Source organism: Zonotrichia albicollis, chromosome 2 (genome assembly GCF_047830755.1).
Source record: "Zonotrichia albicollis isolate bZonAlb1 chromosome 2, bZonAlb1.hap1, whole genome shotgun sequence".
NCBI classification, from domain to species: domain Eukaryota; kingdom Metazoa; phylum Chordata; class Aves; order Passeriformes; family Passerellidae; genus Zonotrichia; species Zonotrichia albicollis.
The window spans coordinates 110,800,943-110,818,928 of record NC_133820.1 but is presented as its reverse complement, the minus strand read 5'-3'; the positions used below and the strand labels follow the sequence as shown (position 1 = coordinate 110,818,928).

Here is a 17,986-nt window from a genome sequence, read left to right as displayed (position 1 = left end):
CTCTGCCACTCCCTTTTCCACATCGGAAACCTGCAGGGTTGAAAGGGAGTGACTTAGTCAAATATGATTCACAGATATGTGATTTTTAATTCATTTAGTTTTGCAGAAGATGCCAAGCTGTGAGTTTTAGGAACTAAAACAACCTGCTTATAAGCAGGCCTTATGCTCACTTGCATGCAAAGACCTATGTATTGCAGGCTTTATATCTTGAAAAGACAGGGACTGAACAGATTTCAGGACTATGCTGGCAAGAAGTTAGGTGTAGTTTGGGGTCTAGTGTATTATGTTGTGGGGTAGGAGGAGGAGGAAATTGAGAAGGATGTTTAGGGCAACCTTTAGATCACAGCCTTGCTGAGTTGTCAAGTTTTTGGCAGAGACGACTTTGCTGTCTCATAAAGATGTGTCCATTCATGGGTACAGAGTCTCCACCAAATTATGCAGGTGCCTTTCTTGAGGCTTGAGGAAAGGTGAATTTCCACATACAGAGGTAAACAGTAGATTCCAGTGAGTTTTACTTTGCCATTGAGCCTATCAAGACTTTTATTTGTAAATAAGCAGAATAAATCAGGAATAAAACCAAGTTTGATTTAATCAGGAATAAAACCAGGTTTGATTTAATCAGGAGTAAGTACATTGTCCTCAGATTACACAGGGAAAAGGTAAATGAGCTTTGTGATGGAACAGTCTGTTTATGCACGTAGGCGTGCTGTACTGTGGGAAAATGAAATCTCCAGATGCTGAAGCCATCAGCACTCGTTCACCAAATTTTGTTCAGAGTGTGAAAATTCAAGAGGCCTTCTTGCTTCCAAAACAATGTGTCTTTCATTGGAATAGTTGAAACAGACCCTAATCATTTGAAGATCTTGCGGCAGAACAAATGAAACTCTAATGATGTGCAGGCAGTGCCAGTGATGGGCTTTTGTCCCCACCCTGCTTCAGCTGGAGTTTCATCTGTTTTCCAAGAGTGGCAATACACTGCTGTAGGAGTTTCTGCTGTAGGAGTTTCTGAATAGAAATGTCAGAGATAGTAGAAGTGCCAAGAGCTGCAGGGAGACGCTGTTAATGTTCAGTGAGAAACTGAAAATGAAAAAACAATGGAGAGCAAAAAAGCCTTAAAAGATAGATGGCCAAGTTTGAGAGTTTGCTTTAAAACTGTTTATTATCAGTCACAGAAGGGCATTGATGATGTCTGTGGCACTGCAACCCTCTTGATTGGTAACATAAAAGCAAAGTGGGTGCCAGAGCAGACTCTGCTAAAGGAAGGTAGGTAGCCCAGGCAGAAGTAAAGAATAGGTGAGAAGCTTATGTGCTGGGAAAACTTCTCCCTAAATCTATGGATGAAATGCTGGGAAGTGCTGGGTATACAGGTAGTGTACTTGTGGCTTGGTTGAACTGCAGCTTTTGGCCCCTACAATAAAGTGTCCTTGTTTTGGCTGGGGTACAGTTCATTTCTTCCTGCTAGCTGCTACAGCATTGTGTTTTGGATTTAGTATGAGAGTAATGTTGATAACACACTGGTGTTTTCAGTTGTTGCTATGTAGTGTTTCTGTTGAGTCAAGGACTGTTCAACTTATGCCACACCAGTGAGGAGGCTGAGGGGGCATGGGAAGTTCATAGCTGGGACAGCTGGCCCAAGGGATATCCCACATCCTGTGGCATCATAATCAGCATATAAAGCTGGGACAAGAAGGGTTTCCTAGGGTTTCAATTCCTTATTTTGCTTTGCTTTGTACATGACTTTTGCTTTATCTATCAAACTGTCATTATTTTAATACATGTTTTCACTCTTTTATGATTCTCTTCCCCCATCCTGGGTGGGTATTAGCAAGCAGCTGCAGGGTCTAAGTTGCCAGCTGGGCTTAAACCACTGCACAAGGGAAAGGAGTTCTTACTGTAAAGCCACCCAGTGTTATAATATCTTAAAATTGGAATCCTTTGTTTGACTCTCTGCTTGAGTTGTGAATCATTGTTTCTTCTGGTTGTTAGTGAAACAAAACTTAATTTGGCCTGGGCACTGTAGAGATGAAACATGATTGGTAATGCTGTATACATTCACTTCAGATGACTTTATGAATCCCAGATGAAATAATTTTGCTTCATTCCAGACACGGCTGAGTGTGGCATGTGCTCTGTTACAAGAGTCAGTCTTGCTGGAGGCCCTGCATAACCTTATCTAGAAGAGTATGATTTCATGAGAGTAGATATACTGTGGATTTTGAGCTATTTGTTACATTAGCTCATTAATTCACTCATTGTTTCTTAGTTTTGCTCACAGTGGAAAGTTTTTTAAAAAGTTCTCTTCTCCTTCAAATCCAATTATTACTAAGTGATGACTTCTCTGATCTCTCATCCTCTAGGAAAGGAGATGTGTTAAAAAATACAGGCGTTAGAATGGTAGGTGCTACTGCCTAACTCTTGTCCCCAACAAACTTCTCCTGTCAAAAAGCAGACTGAGTTAACATTCAGGCAATGCAGTCAAACCTCCACTCAACACTCACTGCAACTGGCTTAGCAATAGAGGCAAGAAAGGCTCTTTTGCAAGGTTTTATTCCAGCAGAGTAATACAGTCGCTGAAGGGAAACCCGATGGGAAAGAGAGCGAACCACATGGAGCACGCAGCTTATCAAGGGGAAGGGGTGGGGGGCAGAGCTAAGGGCTGGGCAGATGGGACTGACTGCCTTCAGGGGAAGTGGAATGGCCCCCAGGGATGCCAAGCCAGTCAGGAGACAGGGGAAGGAGTAACCAGAGGAAGTTGTGACACAAAAGGTCCGTTTGGAAGTCAGTTTTTCCCCTGCAGGAGGACTATTAAGGTAAGTAGTTACTGGTGTTTCTAGAGCTGAGGGCTTGGGGTTTGACCAAGGGGAGGGAGTGGGATGCTATAATGTGTGATGAGTTCTCAAACATGAAATGAAACCATATAAATATTTAACCTTAAAAAAGGTTATTAGAAAACCCAAGTATTCACCAAACTGAATAAAAGATTGTATTTTTAATTGCATAGAAACCCTTCCCTTTGAGATGTGCTCTCCTTAATCAGCATATAAAGCTGGGAGAGTTTGTCACATTGATTAAGTGGTAGCTGTCATCTCACATAATAGGAAGGATGAGGTTTTTGGTGGTTTTTACCATAAATCACAGGACATAAATCAGAGATATGGGAAATGCAATGAATCTTCCTGTTTTTTTAACCAACCCTTTGTTCTGTCTTCTAATTCCAAGTTTTCCCTGTTTCGTTTTTCTCTTCAATGATATGGTGACATCTTTGTTGCAGACATCTGTGAAATGTTGAGTGTCACTAGTTTTCTGTGTTAAGTTGAACATGGCCTGAAAAATTAAATTTTTGGTTCTTTTCTGGGGACCTCTGGGCACAAAGTACAGTATTTTTGATAGAGATAACACAAGCAATATGCCAAGGTGTCAAAATAGTGGCAGTATTAACTGGATTTGTGTCATGATCCTTCAGTGTTTGGTCTGCAGACAAGTGGGAGAGCCACTGTCACCTCTTGCTGGGGTCAGCTGCCTGTGGCTGCAGCTGTGCTTGGGGTCCAGGGGCAGTCCCCAGCCCCGCTCCAGCAAACTGGGTGCCTGGGATGCTGTGCAGGCTTTGAGTTTGGAGGATCTGTGGCAAGCTGGAAAGAGCTAGCAAAGGGGTCTGTCAATGGATTGGAAGACAAATGAGGTAAAAATGATGGTAAATGTCTCATGACAATAAAATAACCTTCTGAGGATGAAACTTGAGGTTGTAAAGCTCTCTGCTGTCCAGGTTCTTCCCCATCAGCTGCTCTGGAGAATTTCAGTCCTGTTGTGCTGGAAAGCCTGGACATGTGGGTGAGTCCCTTCAGGAGCTGCAGTGCTCTGGGGGGCTTCCTGTTCTCTGGTTCCTTGGACAGTAGTACCATTTTCGGTGAACAATGGATTATGTGTTGTTAAAGGAACCTGCATCTTGCTGTGAGGGGCAGAATATGCACAGTGGGGTTAAAACTTTCCTTAGGACTGAGAAATGACCTCTGTAGAGAAAGAAAAAGCACTGCAAAGTGAGGCCAGCACAGGGGGATTCCTGATGAACAGAGGGAAAGGTCTGGCCTCTCTTGTGAGAGCAGCTTGTGGGGAGCAGGAGAGGCAAAAGGCAGAGGTCAGAGAGAAGCAGCCTCCCTCCGCAAGGATCAGCAGCCAGTTCCCTTCTCCCAGGCCTGTCTTCCCAAGAGAATAACATGAAAAAGCATGGCATAGAAAGTCTGTGCACCACAGACCTGCAACCTTGGGGCTGTGATGACTGCAGTTAAATAGGTGGATTGTCTCTAGACAGCCCAGACATCTGTCTCCATTCTTTACTTGTTTTTCTGACACATTTATATTTGCTTGTCCAGAGCTAAGCCCAGAGGACTTACAGATGGTCATCATTAATTTTGTCACTTGATGCAATTAAGTTTTTTTTCTCAACCTTTTAAAAACAGATGTGTATAAAAAATAAATAAATCTGTTAATAAGCAACTCACTAGAGGTCTTCTATTTGGATTTAGATTTAATTTTAATTTTTAGTGGCTGGGATTCAATTTTGGCATTTCTTTTAAACCAAATCTCTTGTAGCCATATCAATTTTTAAATTTGATCTTAAATAAACTTTTAAGTTTCCCTTTGCATCCCTAGTCTGGCTTCTTTGGAAACTCAAAAATCATTACATACCAACACATTTTCTTTGTTTTGTATGGGTTTATTCATGATTGCAGGATGCTGGTGTTGTGTGGGCTGAACTTGGGCTATGGGCTTTCCAAATAACGTCTTCAGCAGCAAAGTGAAACCTTGTTAGTGATTTCTTAAGGAAGCCACAGTATTACAGACAAAACTTAGGAGGTGTGATTAGTAACTACCTGTACAGAGTCAGGATCATAGATAATGGCTTGTTATAAAATGTAATTATATATACTTTTAAAAGGATAAACCAGCTGCAGACAGGTTTTGGCACTTTTTTTTTTTTCAGAGTCACCATATTAAATGTGGACTGTCCTTTCTAAATATCTTTTAACATATTTCTCTTTGAGTTGTCTCTGGAAATTTTACCATAAGAAAAGCTAATTGTGTTCTACATTATGCTCTTGAAAAATGTTCCCAGGATACACTTCTTAACAGAATGCTAATTTTTTTTCCTTTTTTACTTTATTTGCAGGTCAAAATTTATCTGTTTCACTCAAATTAGTGTCATTTTAACCATCCAATAGAAGAGAAATATGATGCCAAACAGAAGTAACCTCTCCTCCTTCCAGAATGTTGGATCAGGTAATCAATTAAACTGAAGTTTATTTGTAATGCACTGAGATCTTTCAGAATTTCTAATTTACTTTGGTCCTTTAATTCTCTTGACACATGGATAAAATCAGTGCTCTGTTCTTATTCCATGTCTAACTCCATTTACCAGGCAGAACTAGGCACAGCTGGATATGCTACAGACAGCCAACCCTCCCCCATCACTTTAATGCCTGTCTGTAATAGATATCAGTGACTCCCAGCTAAACAACTCAGGAAAGGAAGAAAAGGAATGAGAGAGGGAAAATGAAAATTAAAAAAAAAAAAAAAAAGGGAGGAATTTCCTTCTGTAGCTCCAGGCAGCAAATACTTTGCTAAACAGAGGACCCTTGTGCTGAGCATGAAAACTGGGTCTGACCTGGATGCAGGATGGGTTCAGGACACGTCACAAGCTGAAGCTCCCATCCTCAGTCTCTATAGATGCATGCCAGGACAGCATCAGCCACGATGTGTAACACATCCTGGCATATTCATCAAGTTTCTGCTCAAACATTACCCTAAAGATAAACAAAACAAACAAGATATGGTTGGTGGGAAGCAGCTATGTTTTACTTAAATGTGTGCTGTTGTCCAGTTGGGATTTAACTGTGTGACTGCGGGCTCTGTGGCACTGGAAGCAAAAAGAAGAATTGGCATAAGGGATAGTAGAGAAAAGCTGAACTGGAGTGGCTACATGAAGGTATTGTGACTTTTTCTTACTGTACTTGCTTGGATTTCAAGTACAATGAACCCTTCACTGCTTCACTGTGGTGAACAGGCATGAAAGTTTCCATGAGCTAACTTGTTTTTTGGCTAAAGCATTCAGTCTTTGAAGGATTAAATGTGTCCTACTGCTGTTGCAAGGGAGTAATGAACAATTATTAATGTCCTATTAATATGTCTGCCAAGCTATTTATAGAGGAGCCAGTGAAATTTCTGCAAAAATATTTGAACTTAGCTGTGTTAGTTGAGGTTTGGACAGTAAAATTTTCATATGAAATTAGATTTCAGTTTTAAGAGAGATTTGGAAGAGGCGAGGAGAAAGAGAGACTGAGATGGAAATTAGGGTCCATTCCACAATGAAAGGTTAAGTATAAAAGGCATATAAATTGTGTTTTACATCTGGGCTCTTAAATAAATTCAACATCTTTTTCCATAAAACACCACTAATACCATATACTTGAATACTTGATTTATCCAGATAATGTTTTCTTGTCCTGTGAAGAGTTCTTTTGAATTTGGGTCACATTTATCCTTTTGTTCATTTGAAATTTATCATGGATGTTATCAAAATTTATGAAAATAGCTAAAAAATGCCAAGTAAAATATTGCAATATAAGAAATGGCAGTTTCAGTGCTCAAGGTGGTGATGGTGTGATGGAGAACTCTGTGAGCTCTCTGGTTCAAAGGCAGCTTCAATAGTTGTATCATCATAATGAGTGTGTTAAAATTATAAATATAATATAAATCCCATAATTACAGCCAGCATAAAATATTAAATTCTGTGTAGTGGTAGACTTGAGGTTTAGTTTTGAAGATGGGAGTTAATGCTTTTGGCCGCTACCAGAGGTTGTAATTAACAACAGCCTAACTGGGTCCACTGTGGTCAAGAAGGTGTCGTATTTTACTTTGAATTTTGTGTTTGTGTTCCCTAATGCTGGCTCCTTTTATCTTCTGCCTACTCTATTCCATTAGTAGTGATGGTTACTATAGGTTTGTTGGTTTGTTAGGTGATGGTTTGTTCTCAAACTTATGTCTTTTTTCCTTAATAACTGAGGAGAAGCTGTTGTTGCATGCCTGGTGGTGCAGGGGAGGCCTGGGCAGCAGAGCACTGCTGATGCCCTGGACAGTGGTGAATTCCAAAGCATTGTGCTTTATCAGCAAGGAAGGTCCCAGAAACCCCTGTGAAGAACCCATTGCCACCTTCCACAGGATCTGAACCTAGTGATTCTCAATGAAACCAGGTCATATGAGCTCTGGTGGCAGACAGGAGTCCTAAATTCTGTCTCTTAGTTCATGTAATTGCATGAAGCAGTACTTGGACTAAAGTACTGCCTCTGAGGACATTAAGGGCACTTCACACATTAGTTTTTCCCTCTGAGGACAAGCTGAGATTCAATTTCTCATGAGGAAGCTGAAGTCATAGCTGAAATGTGACTGAGCCAAGAGTAAATCCCAGATTTGACCCTTATTTTCAGAAACTCTTGCTGGCACTTCAGTAACTGACACTCAGAAGTACTTTATGAGTTGCAGGTGTAGACTAGCACAAACCAGGAGCTGCTGTAAATATTAATGATGTCATTTCTACATCAGCTGAGGTCTGAGTACAAATCTGCTGGGGGTCCAGTTTATCTCCTGCAGTAACTGGCACTGTCAGGAGCTGAATTCTTTTCTTTGCTTTTGTGGAGCTCAGAACTGTATGCTAGAGCTTGATACATTGTTGAACAATAACATCCAGCAGAGAGAAGGCTTTTTTGGTCTGTGCTCTCTTCCTGAGTATAAATTAGATTTTTGCAAAATCATTAGGATCTGGAACCTTTCCCTCAGCAGTATTTTTAATAGTCATGTGGTTTTGTTGTTATGAATTAAGTCATGCAACTTAGCATTCTGCTTCCTTAAGGTTGTCTTTTAACCAAAGTGTTCTTTGCAGAGGTAGGTGCTGCCTTGTATTTTTAGAGCAATAAGCTGAAACACCTTGAAAAATGTGACTTGGTTTTGTACTTTCCCATTAAGTTTTGGAGGACCATCCACTAAGCAAAAAGGTAACAAACTCCTACTGAGCTTTAAATTGAGCTCACTAATTTGTTTGGGCTCAGATGCTCTAGCTGCCCAGATTAAAGGGAGAGGTGATCCACAGCAGTATCTTATGTCTTTGGCCCTGGGAGACCTGAGTTGGGTTCTTTACTCTGCTGTCTGTGTTGTATATTTTCCCTGTGCCCCTGTTCCTCAGCTGTAAAACATCGGGGCAATAATTCTTCCTTACTTCATGGATATCTCAAGAGGCTCAGGAATATAAAGGCTGAGCCACAGGCTCCTGCAAAGGATTAGACAGCGAAGAAAGAGTCTAGCCTCTCTCCAGTTGTGTTGCTGATTTTTGTATGGTTTTGTGCCTCTACCCCTTCTTTTTCAGTCTCCCATCTTTTGCAGAAACACATGGGAAAATTGTGCATCTCCTCTTTTGCTTAGTGATCTGAGACACATTTACTACGAGCACAGTAATTACTGCAAAAAGTGTTCACACTATTTTGCAGGCATGCACATGCAAGGGGCTATTTACTTACTAAATTTTTTTTCTCGTTTGGTCTTCTTTACAGATTCCAGCAAGATTATGGCAGACTATAGCCACTCACAGAACCAGATGGAATTACAAAATGCTAATTTGGGAAAGGGTTCTGTGGCAAATTCCCCTGAAAATAGTCTCCAAGATATTATGGAAAACCTCAACACAAAGAAATATTCATCAACTCTTAAATTTAAAACAAATGGGGACTATGCTGGCTCTTATTTAACCCTTTCACAACCTATGCCAATTAAGCCTAATCCTTCCACCAGTGTTAAAAATATGCACTCTATTAACAAAATTCAAGGAGGCAAGCAGTTCCCCTGTGAAAGCCCATATCTTCCAGATAAAAGCATCTCTGCAAAGCATTTGAGTTCCATATCAGGCATGTCTCCTTCCCTCAGTGGGTATAGTTCTGGAAGGGCAGATTTTGACATTTATGCCAGCAGAGAAAATGAAAAATCCCTTGGACACATGGAAAAGTTTCACTACTCAAAGTACAGTCAGAGAAATAAATCTTATGACAACATCTACTTCCCAGGAATGCTGGAATCCAAGAAGATCTCAGGCTCTCTTCTGACTATGTGGAATGGAAGCTCGGGGAATGAGCTGATGCTTTCACCTGGTAGCAATTCTGGGGCAGCCAGCATGCCTTCCAGCCCAAAGCAAGGCAGGAGGATGAATGCTGAAAACAGTCTGGCCCTTCACATAAAACCAGTGAAGTACAAGGATGAGCTGATGGAAACTCTGGGTTCACGGCCAAGGAAATACTCTGGTGGATCTCTAAGTCATATGGGAATGTACAGTCGTTCCCTACCCAGACTTTATAAATCAACAGAAAACCAGCTGGTGCCATTAAGTTTGCCCCCCAGAAGCTCTCTGGGTAATAGTAAAAGGAAAAAACTTGGAGAAAAAGATCTACCTCAGAATGCTTTCGATGCTGATAATTACCTGAATTTTTCTTCTTGCAGCTCAGGTTTTTCACCACATGTAAACTCTGTCTCCAAGAGTAATCCTTATGTCAGTTCAACTCTCAGTGTTCCTGCAAGCCCTCGTATTGCTAAAAAAATGCTTCTAGCACCTTCTTCCCCATATCTCCCTGATGATTTTGACAGACTTGGACTCTCAGGTACAAGTCCCAGTAGTTCTTTCTCCCCAGTGGATTTTGACAGGTCATTCTCTGTCCGAAGAAACCTTTCCACCAGTTCCATGGAACTTGATGACCCAGATCTGGTAAGTTACAGACAGACTCCAAATTCTCTGCAAACATCCATGCGAGAGCGGAAGAACAGCATTAGCTCGATTTCAGGAAGGGAAGACCTCATGGACTATCACAGGAGGCAGAGAGAAGAGCGACTTCGGGAGCAGGAGATGGAACGGCTGGTAATTTTTTCTCTTCCTCTTAATTATCTGTGATACTTAACATTTGCAAAACACCCATCCCAGGTCTAGCCATCAGGAAGGTACAGCAAAATATAAGCTGCTCTGTTTTGAAATTCAAATGCAGCCTGCTCCAGACACCTTGTTTATTATCACAGTCCATGAAGCTGACACTTACAAAGCATGCTGCTTGGATAGACAATACCATTCAGCCACCCCGGAAAAATGCTGGAACCCATGTAAATTGTGTTCAGTTATCCTGCAGGCTGTGTTAAAATGTCTGTGTACATAAAACCCAAAAACTACATTGCAGGGATCCTGCAGGACTTTTTGTTTTAGATGATGGCACTGTTTTGTGATAAGTGGGCAAAGAAGAAGAGATTCTGCTCAGCCTTGTGTGCTGCAGAGTCAGGTGTACACTGGTGTGGGCTAAACGGCCATCAGCAGAGTTTTTTCTTCTTAGTTTTAATTTTTTCTTTCTGAACATGTTCATTAAAATAGAGGCCTCCTTGCTTCTCCCCCTCCCAAGATGGAGAGTAGCAGAGGGGAGCAGTTTCTCTCCTTGTCTCAGTCAGTGTAAAGCAGTGCATACTGCCTCAGCTTGGGATTATCTAGATAGTAAAATATAATTTATGTTTACTGAAACAACTTGTGTGTAGGAAAAATAAAAAGGTCTTCAGAACCTACAGAGGTATTTTAAACAGTTTTGTATTGAAACTGTCTCTAGAAGAACACATAGCAGTTCCTCCAAAGGGTTTTCAAAGTGGCTTTGGGACTCTCTGACCCTATTAGCATGTGTTCATATTTTATCATCCACATAGAAGCAGAGGTCATTAGATGGGCCAGTTGGTATTCCCGAGTCTTAAATCTGAGACACTAATGTTACATTTGTGTGCCTTAATTCACATCTTATGAATTTGAGCAAAATGGCAATAGGATTCTCTTGAACCTGTCTAGTTTGCATACAGACAGCAAGCCTGCAGGAAAAGTCACTTTCTGGGCAGGGTGGAGGTGAAAAGCCATGGGGAAGATGGATGCAGGGGTAGTGGGAATCGGGGAGAAAGGGATGCCTGTCAATGATACTAGCAATGACCTGGTGCCTATGCAGGGCCACAGTTCCCGTCTTGAACCACACGAGGGAGCAGGTTTAGGCTAAAGAACTGTAACCCAGTGAGATGTCTCCCCTTCCCCCATCTCACCTATGTCCTTGATGCAAGCTGGTGAGGAGCCTATTAGGCAGACAGAAGTCTGCCTTTTCCTCCCCATTCCACTGATCACTGTAGTTTATAAGATAACCACTGTTGTTTGCAAGATGTGAAAAAGTCTTTGCTGCTCAAAGACTGGAATGTTGAGGCTCAGGTGTGAGAGGCAGGCAGGCACTGCCCCCTTCCCACTCCATGAGTGTCAGGGCAAGTCCACCCCTGCTCTGCTTTGCTCCCCAAAACCTCTGCTGGCTCCCCTTGAAGCTGCAGCTTCTCAGGAGCAGGGACTGGGCTCCCCAGGGCAAGAAGGACTGGCTGTGAGTGAAATGGCTGGGGGGCTTAGGACAAAGGTTTTGGGTAACATGTTTCTCCCTCTTCTTGCTGCCTTTGTGCTGCCAACCCTCTGCTCCTTTCAGTAATCTTCTCCCATCCTGGTGTGTTGTGTGTGCAGTGGTGATTGCTTCTTTGCTTCTTATCAGAAGGTTTTGCAGGCAGTTATGCTGTAAAACCTGAGATAATCTGTCATAAAAGCAACGTATTTGTATTTCAAAGAGAACAGCCCTTTTTTTGTTTTAATTCTTATTTGTGTTGAGGGATGAAAGATACTGGGTTGTTTCAATATTCAGTGATGCTGATAATCATTCTGGTTTTATATTTGGATGAAATGGCTACGTTCCCACCCCTCAGTATTTCCTCTTGCTCACCAAGACTTCCTTCAAGTCCCAATTCTTCAAAAAGAGAATTTGCTTACTCTTTTTCCAAAGCTTTTGAAAACAAGACGATGTTCTGTGTGTTGCATATTTGAGCATGAAGGATTTTCCTCCTGCTTGAGGTCATCTTATACTCAAGATCCCCTATCTGCTCCATTCTCTATTTACTAGAGCTATCTGATAGAAGAGCGAAATATCAGGACAGTGCATCCTTCCACTGGTTTGAGAGTCTGAAAAATGCCATAAGCAGATTTGTAGATCTCTGAGAAGCAGAAAGATATATATTAAAAAATCCACACATCAGTTCTTTGTATATTAGAGTCTGTCCTGTTCTGGTGTTATTTTACTTTGTCCTTCTGTATGGATCTCTGTCCAAGGATCTGTCCAAGCAGGGTCTTGATATATCCAGCCAGAGCTCCAAAGAAAAATTTTGTTTGCTGTTGTGTACTGACATGGGCAAAGGATCCATGTCTGTTCAGGTCTCTCTTTTTTTATGAGGTTCGGGAAGGTATGAATAAAAAACCCCAACTAAAGAAGCACTCATGGATATCAAAACTGTGTGCTCTGAGCTTGCAGTACTATGTAAAAGCCTAGGCTGAGTAGCTGGTAGGTAAACGGCAGGGGAAATGTAGTCTCTCTGTGCACAAGTGTTAGGATTTTCCCTAACTGGGTTTTTGAAGCACAGTAGGGAGAACAAAAGTGTAGGAATACTCAAATGAGTCCATCAGAAAAAATAACACTCTTTTTTAGAGGACTAGACTGCCCTGTGGCCCACATAAGAAGTGGAGACTGTCTTTCTTTGCACCAGCACTTCCTCTGTAGCTATTCTGCTGGCGCAGAGTGGCTTGAAAGTATTCTAATTGATAGCTGATATTCACTTCCGGATTTTTTTTGCTAGTAAAATCCCTGCACTCATTGCAATTTGACCTAGTATCTGCCCTTGAACTCTTCTGTTTACTTTCACTTGTTTACTTTTTCTTTTCCATATAAATTATTCTATTTACTTGTGTTTAGTTTGCTTTTAAGTGTCAGAGGCTCTTCTGGAAGTTTGCATTTAGAGCTGCTGCTGCAGCCTGCATACGAAAACAAGTTATCTGCCATCATTGCCCAAATAAATAACCAGAGATTTAAAAAAAAAAAAAAAAAAAAAAGTAAAAATAGTAAAAATATGCAGGTTGGTTTTTCTTTAATTATTTAAAAGTCCAAGTTTTAATTTGTTTCTGTGCACCAAATACAAAAGACACGTAAGTAGTTGTGTAGGATTTGGTGTTTTTCCATATCTGTTTCTTTAGATCTGCTGTCTGTGGCTTGATTCACATAAATTAGCTGAAGACTGGTGCCCCTTCTGCTTTGCCAGCCTGTTCCTTTGTGGCTTGAAGAGCAGGGGAAGCTGGCATTCTGAGTCCTGCCATCCCCGCTAGTGCTGGGGGCTGATGGGCTGTGGGAGCAGGTGGGGCAGCCACAGCTGCTCCTGGCACAGGCAGCAGGGTCACGACCTGCTTCTGCTTCCTCTCCAGCCCAGCTGACCGGACATCGCGTCCCACCATGGGATGTTTATACGAGCTGTACACAAGTAGAAGTTGGAGTACCTATTGCTGACACTAGCCCAGGAGCCTTATAAACAAGGAGAAGGTTACTGCTGTGATCTAATAATGTTCCATGTGATTCAGTTAGCTTTTTTTTTTTTTTTTTTAGTTATTATTATTATTTAAAAAGGAAATCTCACTCTTTTTTTTTTTCCCCTGAGATGAAAGCCCAGTTGTAGCTGCTGGAACTATAAGGGGCTCTTTTTCTTCAGCTGATACGGGGCTTGGGAGTGGAACTGCACAGGCAACATAGTTTAGTAGATATTAAGGGTCATCTGTTTTCTTTGATAGCTACTTGTTTAAATAGCACTAAAGTTTTCAGTACTGGTTTTTAGGCAGTACAGTGTATTTCCTCTAGATGGTGGTAGGTGCCTAAAAATTAGATGTGCAGTAGGTTCATGATGCCTTCCATTGCCCAGCTGTCCATAGGAATCTGTGAACATACATAAACATTGTTAATGAAGTTTTAGTAGACCCAGAATTTGTACTGGGAGAGGTTTGAAGTTATCAGTGCTTGAATGAGCAGTAATAAAATTCAAGGGGCTTATTCCATAGTCCACTTTGTCACAGTCAGAAGAGCACTGAATTTCATTATTGTATTCAGAAGTAGGGAATAATACAGAGTATCACTATGCCTGGTTTGCATTGATGCCTTGCAATTTAGTAAGATGTTCTTATGCAAAGGGAAAATGAAATGAAACTGTTTTGGGGTTTTTAAGATGGTACTGCTTTAAAATCATGGTTAATGGAGCTTATGTAAATCTTCATATGGTTTGTGGAAAACCTTATATACATGTTTTATAAATCTATATTGGCACTGTGTCTTTCTATAGACCCTTAAAGCATAAAGTACCCAAGCTGTATGTAAAACTGTAAGTGATTAGCTCTTAAAGGAGTCCGAGCCAAGTAGACAAAGGTAGCTTCAAGGTAATTTTTCCCACCACTAGGATTTGACAGTCTCTATAGTTTTACAGAATAGCTACTTAATATCATTTAGTTTTGTAATTGAATAAGTGCTGTATAATAGGATAAAACCCCCTGCAGAATATAGCTAATATTGATGACTCCATAACTTTCCAGGAACATGCAGTTTCAATTGTGTTGTAAAACATTTCTGTGGGGTCTTTAATAAGCCAAAATCTGGATTACATACGCTTAATTTTTGCAGCTATATGTATTATGTAAATTAACATTCAGGTCCAGGAAGAAATCAATTACAAGAGACCTGTTCTCATTTACAGAACGTAAGTACTGCTCTGTAACTCTGGTCTTCAGGCTCCTGCCCTCAGTGTGGTTCAAAAAGGAGCATCTGCATAGGTACTATAGGGACAAAAGGGATTAACAATGCTGTTATTTTGGCAGCCAATGGCATTCCCTCAGGAGCAGAACACATGCCTTGGGTACAAGAGCTAATTCTTGGAAAGTCATCTGCTCAGCTCTTCCCTGCAGGCTGTCTCTGCTCTGTGCCGCTGCTCTCTCCTGCTTTTACCAGTCCGTTTCTCCTGTTCCTGACCTGGGAAGGAAAGGACGAGGCACACCTGCTCCTCTGCTGTGACCTGGATCTCTCCACACTGCTTCTCTGTGCAGGTGTCTCTGCTGTCACAGCTGCATCTGAGAGTGGGACATGAAATACAGGTGCTGCTTCTGAAAGCTGTACTATTGCTGGTAACTTTGGAGCTGAAGCACTAGCTATAGCAAAACAAGGACTGGCAGTGAGAAAACAAACTAATCTGGAGTGAGAAAACGGTGCAAACTGGAGGGAAGGGAAAGAACACTTGCAAATTGTTCTCAGTCCCAGTTCAAGTTTATCATTGAAATAAGCTCCTCAGAAATGTAGCACAGAAGGAGAAAACTTTCTCCAGCCTCTCCTTCATGAGGTAGTGAATGTACATGTGAGAAAGAAAGTTTGGGGGTTTTCTGCAGCTGTCTTTTCCAGTCTTTCTGCCTCTCTCCCCACCATCCTTTTTTACTAGCTCCTGTTCCCAGCTTTTGCTGAGAAAGTGGTGGTTTGTCTGAGCAACTGTAGGAAAATTTTTCTTTGGCAGCTGAAAAGTGCAACAGCTTCTCCAGGCAAAGGGAACCTGGCTGCATGGACTAGCCATACTTCATGTTAGTCTTTGTCACAAGGGATAGACTGCATATGTATTTTTAATGAAATTTGAGGTTATCTAGTTCCTAGTAGCACTTACCTGAAAAGCTTCCTGTTTGCCACAGCCAATTAACAGAGGCTTGTTTTGATATCCAGATATCAGGCACTTCTACACATTTGTAAAATTCATAAATGTGATATGTAGCAGATGAACTGATCTAGGAATCACCACATGGTTGCTGTTAAAAAAGTGGGATATTTATCTTTGGTATTTTGGAATTTTTTTTTACAGGGTACCAGGGATGTCTCTTAATGTCATTGATAATCAATAGCAGAAGAAGGTTATTAGCTCCTTATCCTTGTCCCTCAGCACTTAAATTTGCAGCCAACCATAGGTGATATGTAGCTTTCTCAAAGCCAGGAATAGTGAAGCTGCTCTGGTAGAAACGGCACAAGACTTGTTACCCCTTTCTGTAGTGGGCAAGAGAATTACACAGAAATGTTTAAATGTTAAAAGAAAATAAACAGAGATGTTTAAATCAGTTAGAAAAGACATTTTATAGGGAAACACACTGACCAGCTTACAAGGCTTGATTCAACATTCCCCTCTCCCACCAGAGCCAATTTTAAATCCATTTCCTGCTCTTGATGTACCTATGTTTTTTCCCCTCTGCTGTGTTCAGTGTCGCAAATAACTTGTGTATTATCTCTTGCAAAATTATTGACTGGATTTTCCATGTCCTACTCATTCGGTGTTCTTCATTGCAAGGGTGCTTTCCTAGCTTGCTTCTTCACTGAGAAATTAATTCTGGAAACAGTTACATGCAGGTGTGCTGGAACTGGAACGAGCTGGCTGAGATGAAATGATTAGAATAGGGTGTATAAAATAACCACAGAGCTTCCTGTCCATAAGCCTCTCAGCACATGTCAAAATAGAAGTGAGAAATATCAGTATTTCTGTGATGTGTCTGAAAGCTCATCAGGAATTTTTTGAAGACTGGTTTTCCTGCAATTTTTAAGCTTCTTCTGAGCAACTGAGACTTGACAAGGGGGTGGGGGCGGGGGGAAGATTCCTTTTTTTCCTGACTGCTGGCAAATGGCTGGTTTGCTGCCAGAGCCCCTCACCTGAGCACTTAGGCTGGAGTGAGCCGTGGCCTGCTTTGAAATTTGCTGTTTCCTATTATTGCCCAAGGGATGGAAGCTTGGCATGGGGTAACCCGATACAGCCTGTTTTTACAGCAGGGATGGGACCTCCCTTATATCCTGATGTCCATGTTTCCAGTCTATAATTGTCTATAATCATTACGACAGGCCTGATGCCGTCACAACGGGGAGAGCTGCATAATTACTGACTGTCCCCACCAGTACTTGCATAGGGCTTTAGGAATTGGGTTGCCTGGCCAAACTTTTAGTAAGAGGGAGGATAGTGGTGTTGGAAGGGTAAGAGGCTTATAGGGTCTGGCATTAGTTGCCTGGAGGGAAGAAGGCTTTGGAGAGTTGTAATTATGTCGACCATTTGGGGTTGAAGGATGTCTGAAAATCTGCTATTAATGGAATAGCAGAGGACCTATTTAATGGAAAACAGAAGTTTTCAGTTGCTGCCCTGTGCTCTGTTATTTCAGCAGCTCATCTCGATACAGGAGGATTCTGAGGAAAGCTGCAGTGGGAATCTGGGAATAAGCCCCCCAAAGGCAAGAGCGCTGTCTTGTTTGGGTAGTGCTTGGAAAGGGGTGGGTTCAGACAGGTTCTCCTGCTCAGAGGTCTGAATTGCAGGTGGTGTGGATGTGTGCTGCATACAGCCAGGTGATCTCTCAGTAGCCCTGGGGTTACTTGGGGTGCATGTAACCAGTGTTGCATTTTCATACAACGTAGCGGCTTGCTGCAGGGAAAGTTGAGGCAGTGCGTTGCCTGCCCTGTTTTGCTTGATCCTCGTTATCACTTGCTGTTGGGCATAGGAAGTGTTGGGGCTGGCAGAAGTAGGTGCTGTGCAAATTCTGCTTGCAAATGTAGTGCCAGGTAGAGCTGGGAAAGCAAGTCTGTCTGTGGTGGTTCCTGGGGATGGAGGGGTGAGTACGTTACTTTTTTGGCTATCTTTTTAAATACTACTGTAGAAGGATTTCTTAGAAATCAGGAATTAGATCATTAGTGCAGATACTAATGCCAAGCATGGAACTCTCACAGTGGTCTTTTTCCAGCAAAATTTTCAATAGACTTATGGTAAGCAATTTTTCTTTTCTTTTTTTCTTTAACAAAAGTAACATGAAATTACATAAATGTTTTACCTCTTAAAAATGAAAAGGTATAAAAATAATCCATCTTAAATAGAAGTTACCAGAAGCTACAGTAAGATAAAGCAAATATAACTTGCTAATAGTTGATAAAAGGTGTCATAAAGATCTAGAAATCCTTCAGAAATTAAATGTTTATCAAAACCTGAAGCATATCAAGTTAAAATGGCC

The 17,986-nt window shown here is 41.4% G+C and overlaps 1 protein-coding gene across 10 annotated transcripts in view; it reads left to right on the top strand.

Moving 5' to 3' along the window:
• Nucleotides 1–17,986, top strand: part of PHLDB2 (pleckstrin homology like domain family B member 2) — a 79,868-nt gene that overhangs the window by 21,827 nt on the left and 40,055 nt on the right. For 9 of the 10 annotated variants that reach the window (XM_074536026.1, XM_014271025.3, XM_026796717.2 and 6 more), the window contains 2 exons: nucleotides 5,165–5,274; nucleotides 8,595–9,943. In XM_074536026.1, coding sequence (XP_074392127.1) covers nucleotides 5,226–5,274; nucleotides 8,595–9,943 — 1,398 coding nt within the window. In that variant the 5' untranslated portion in view covers nucleotides 5,165–5,225. Of the gene's footprint in view, nucleotides 1–5,164; nucleotides 5,275–5,875; nucleotides 5,981–8,594; nucleotides 9,944–17,986 lie in introns of all 10 variants that reach the window. The other variant, XM_074536028.1, reaches the window with a different exon arrangement.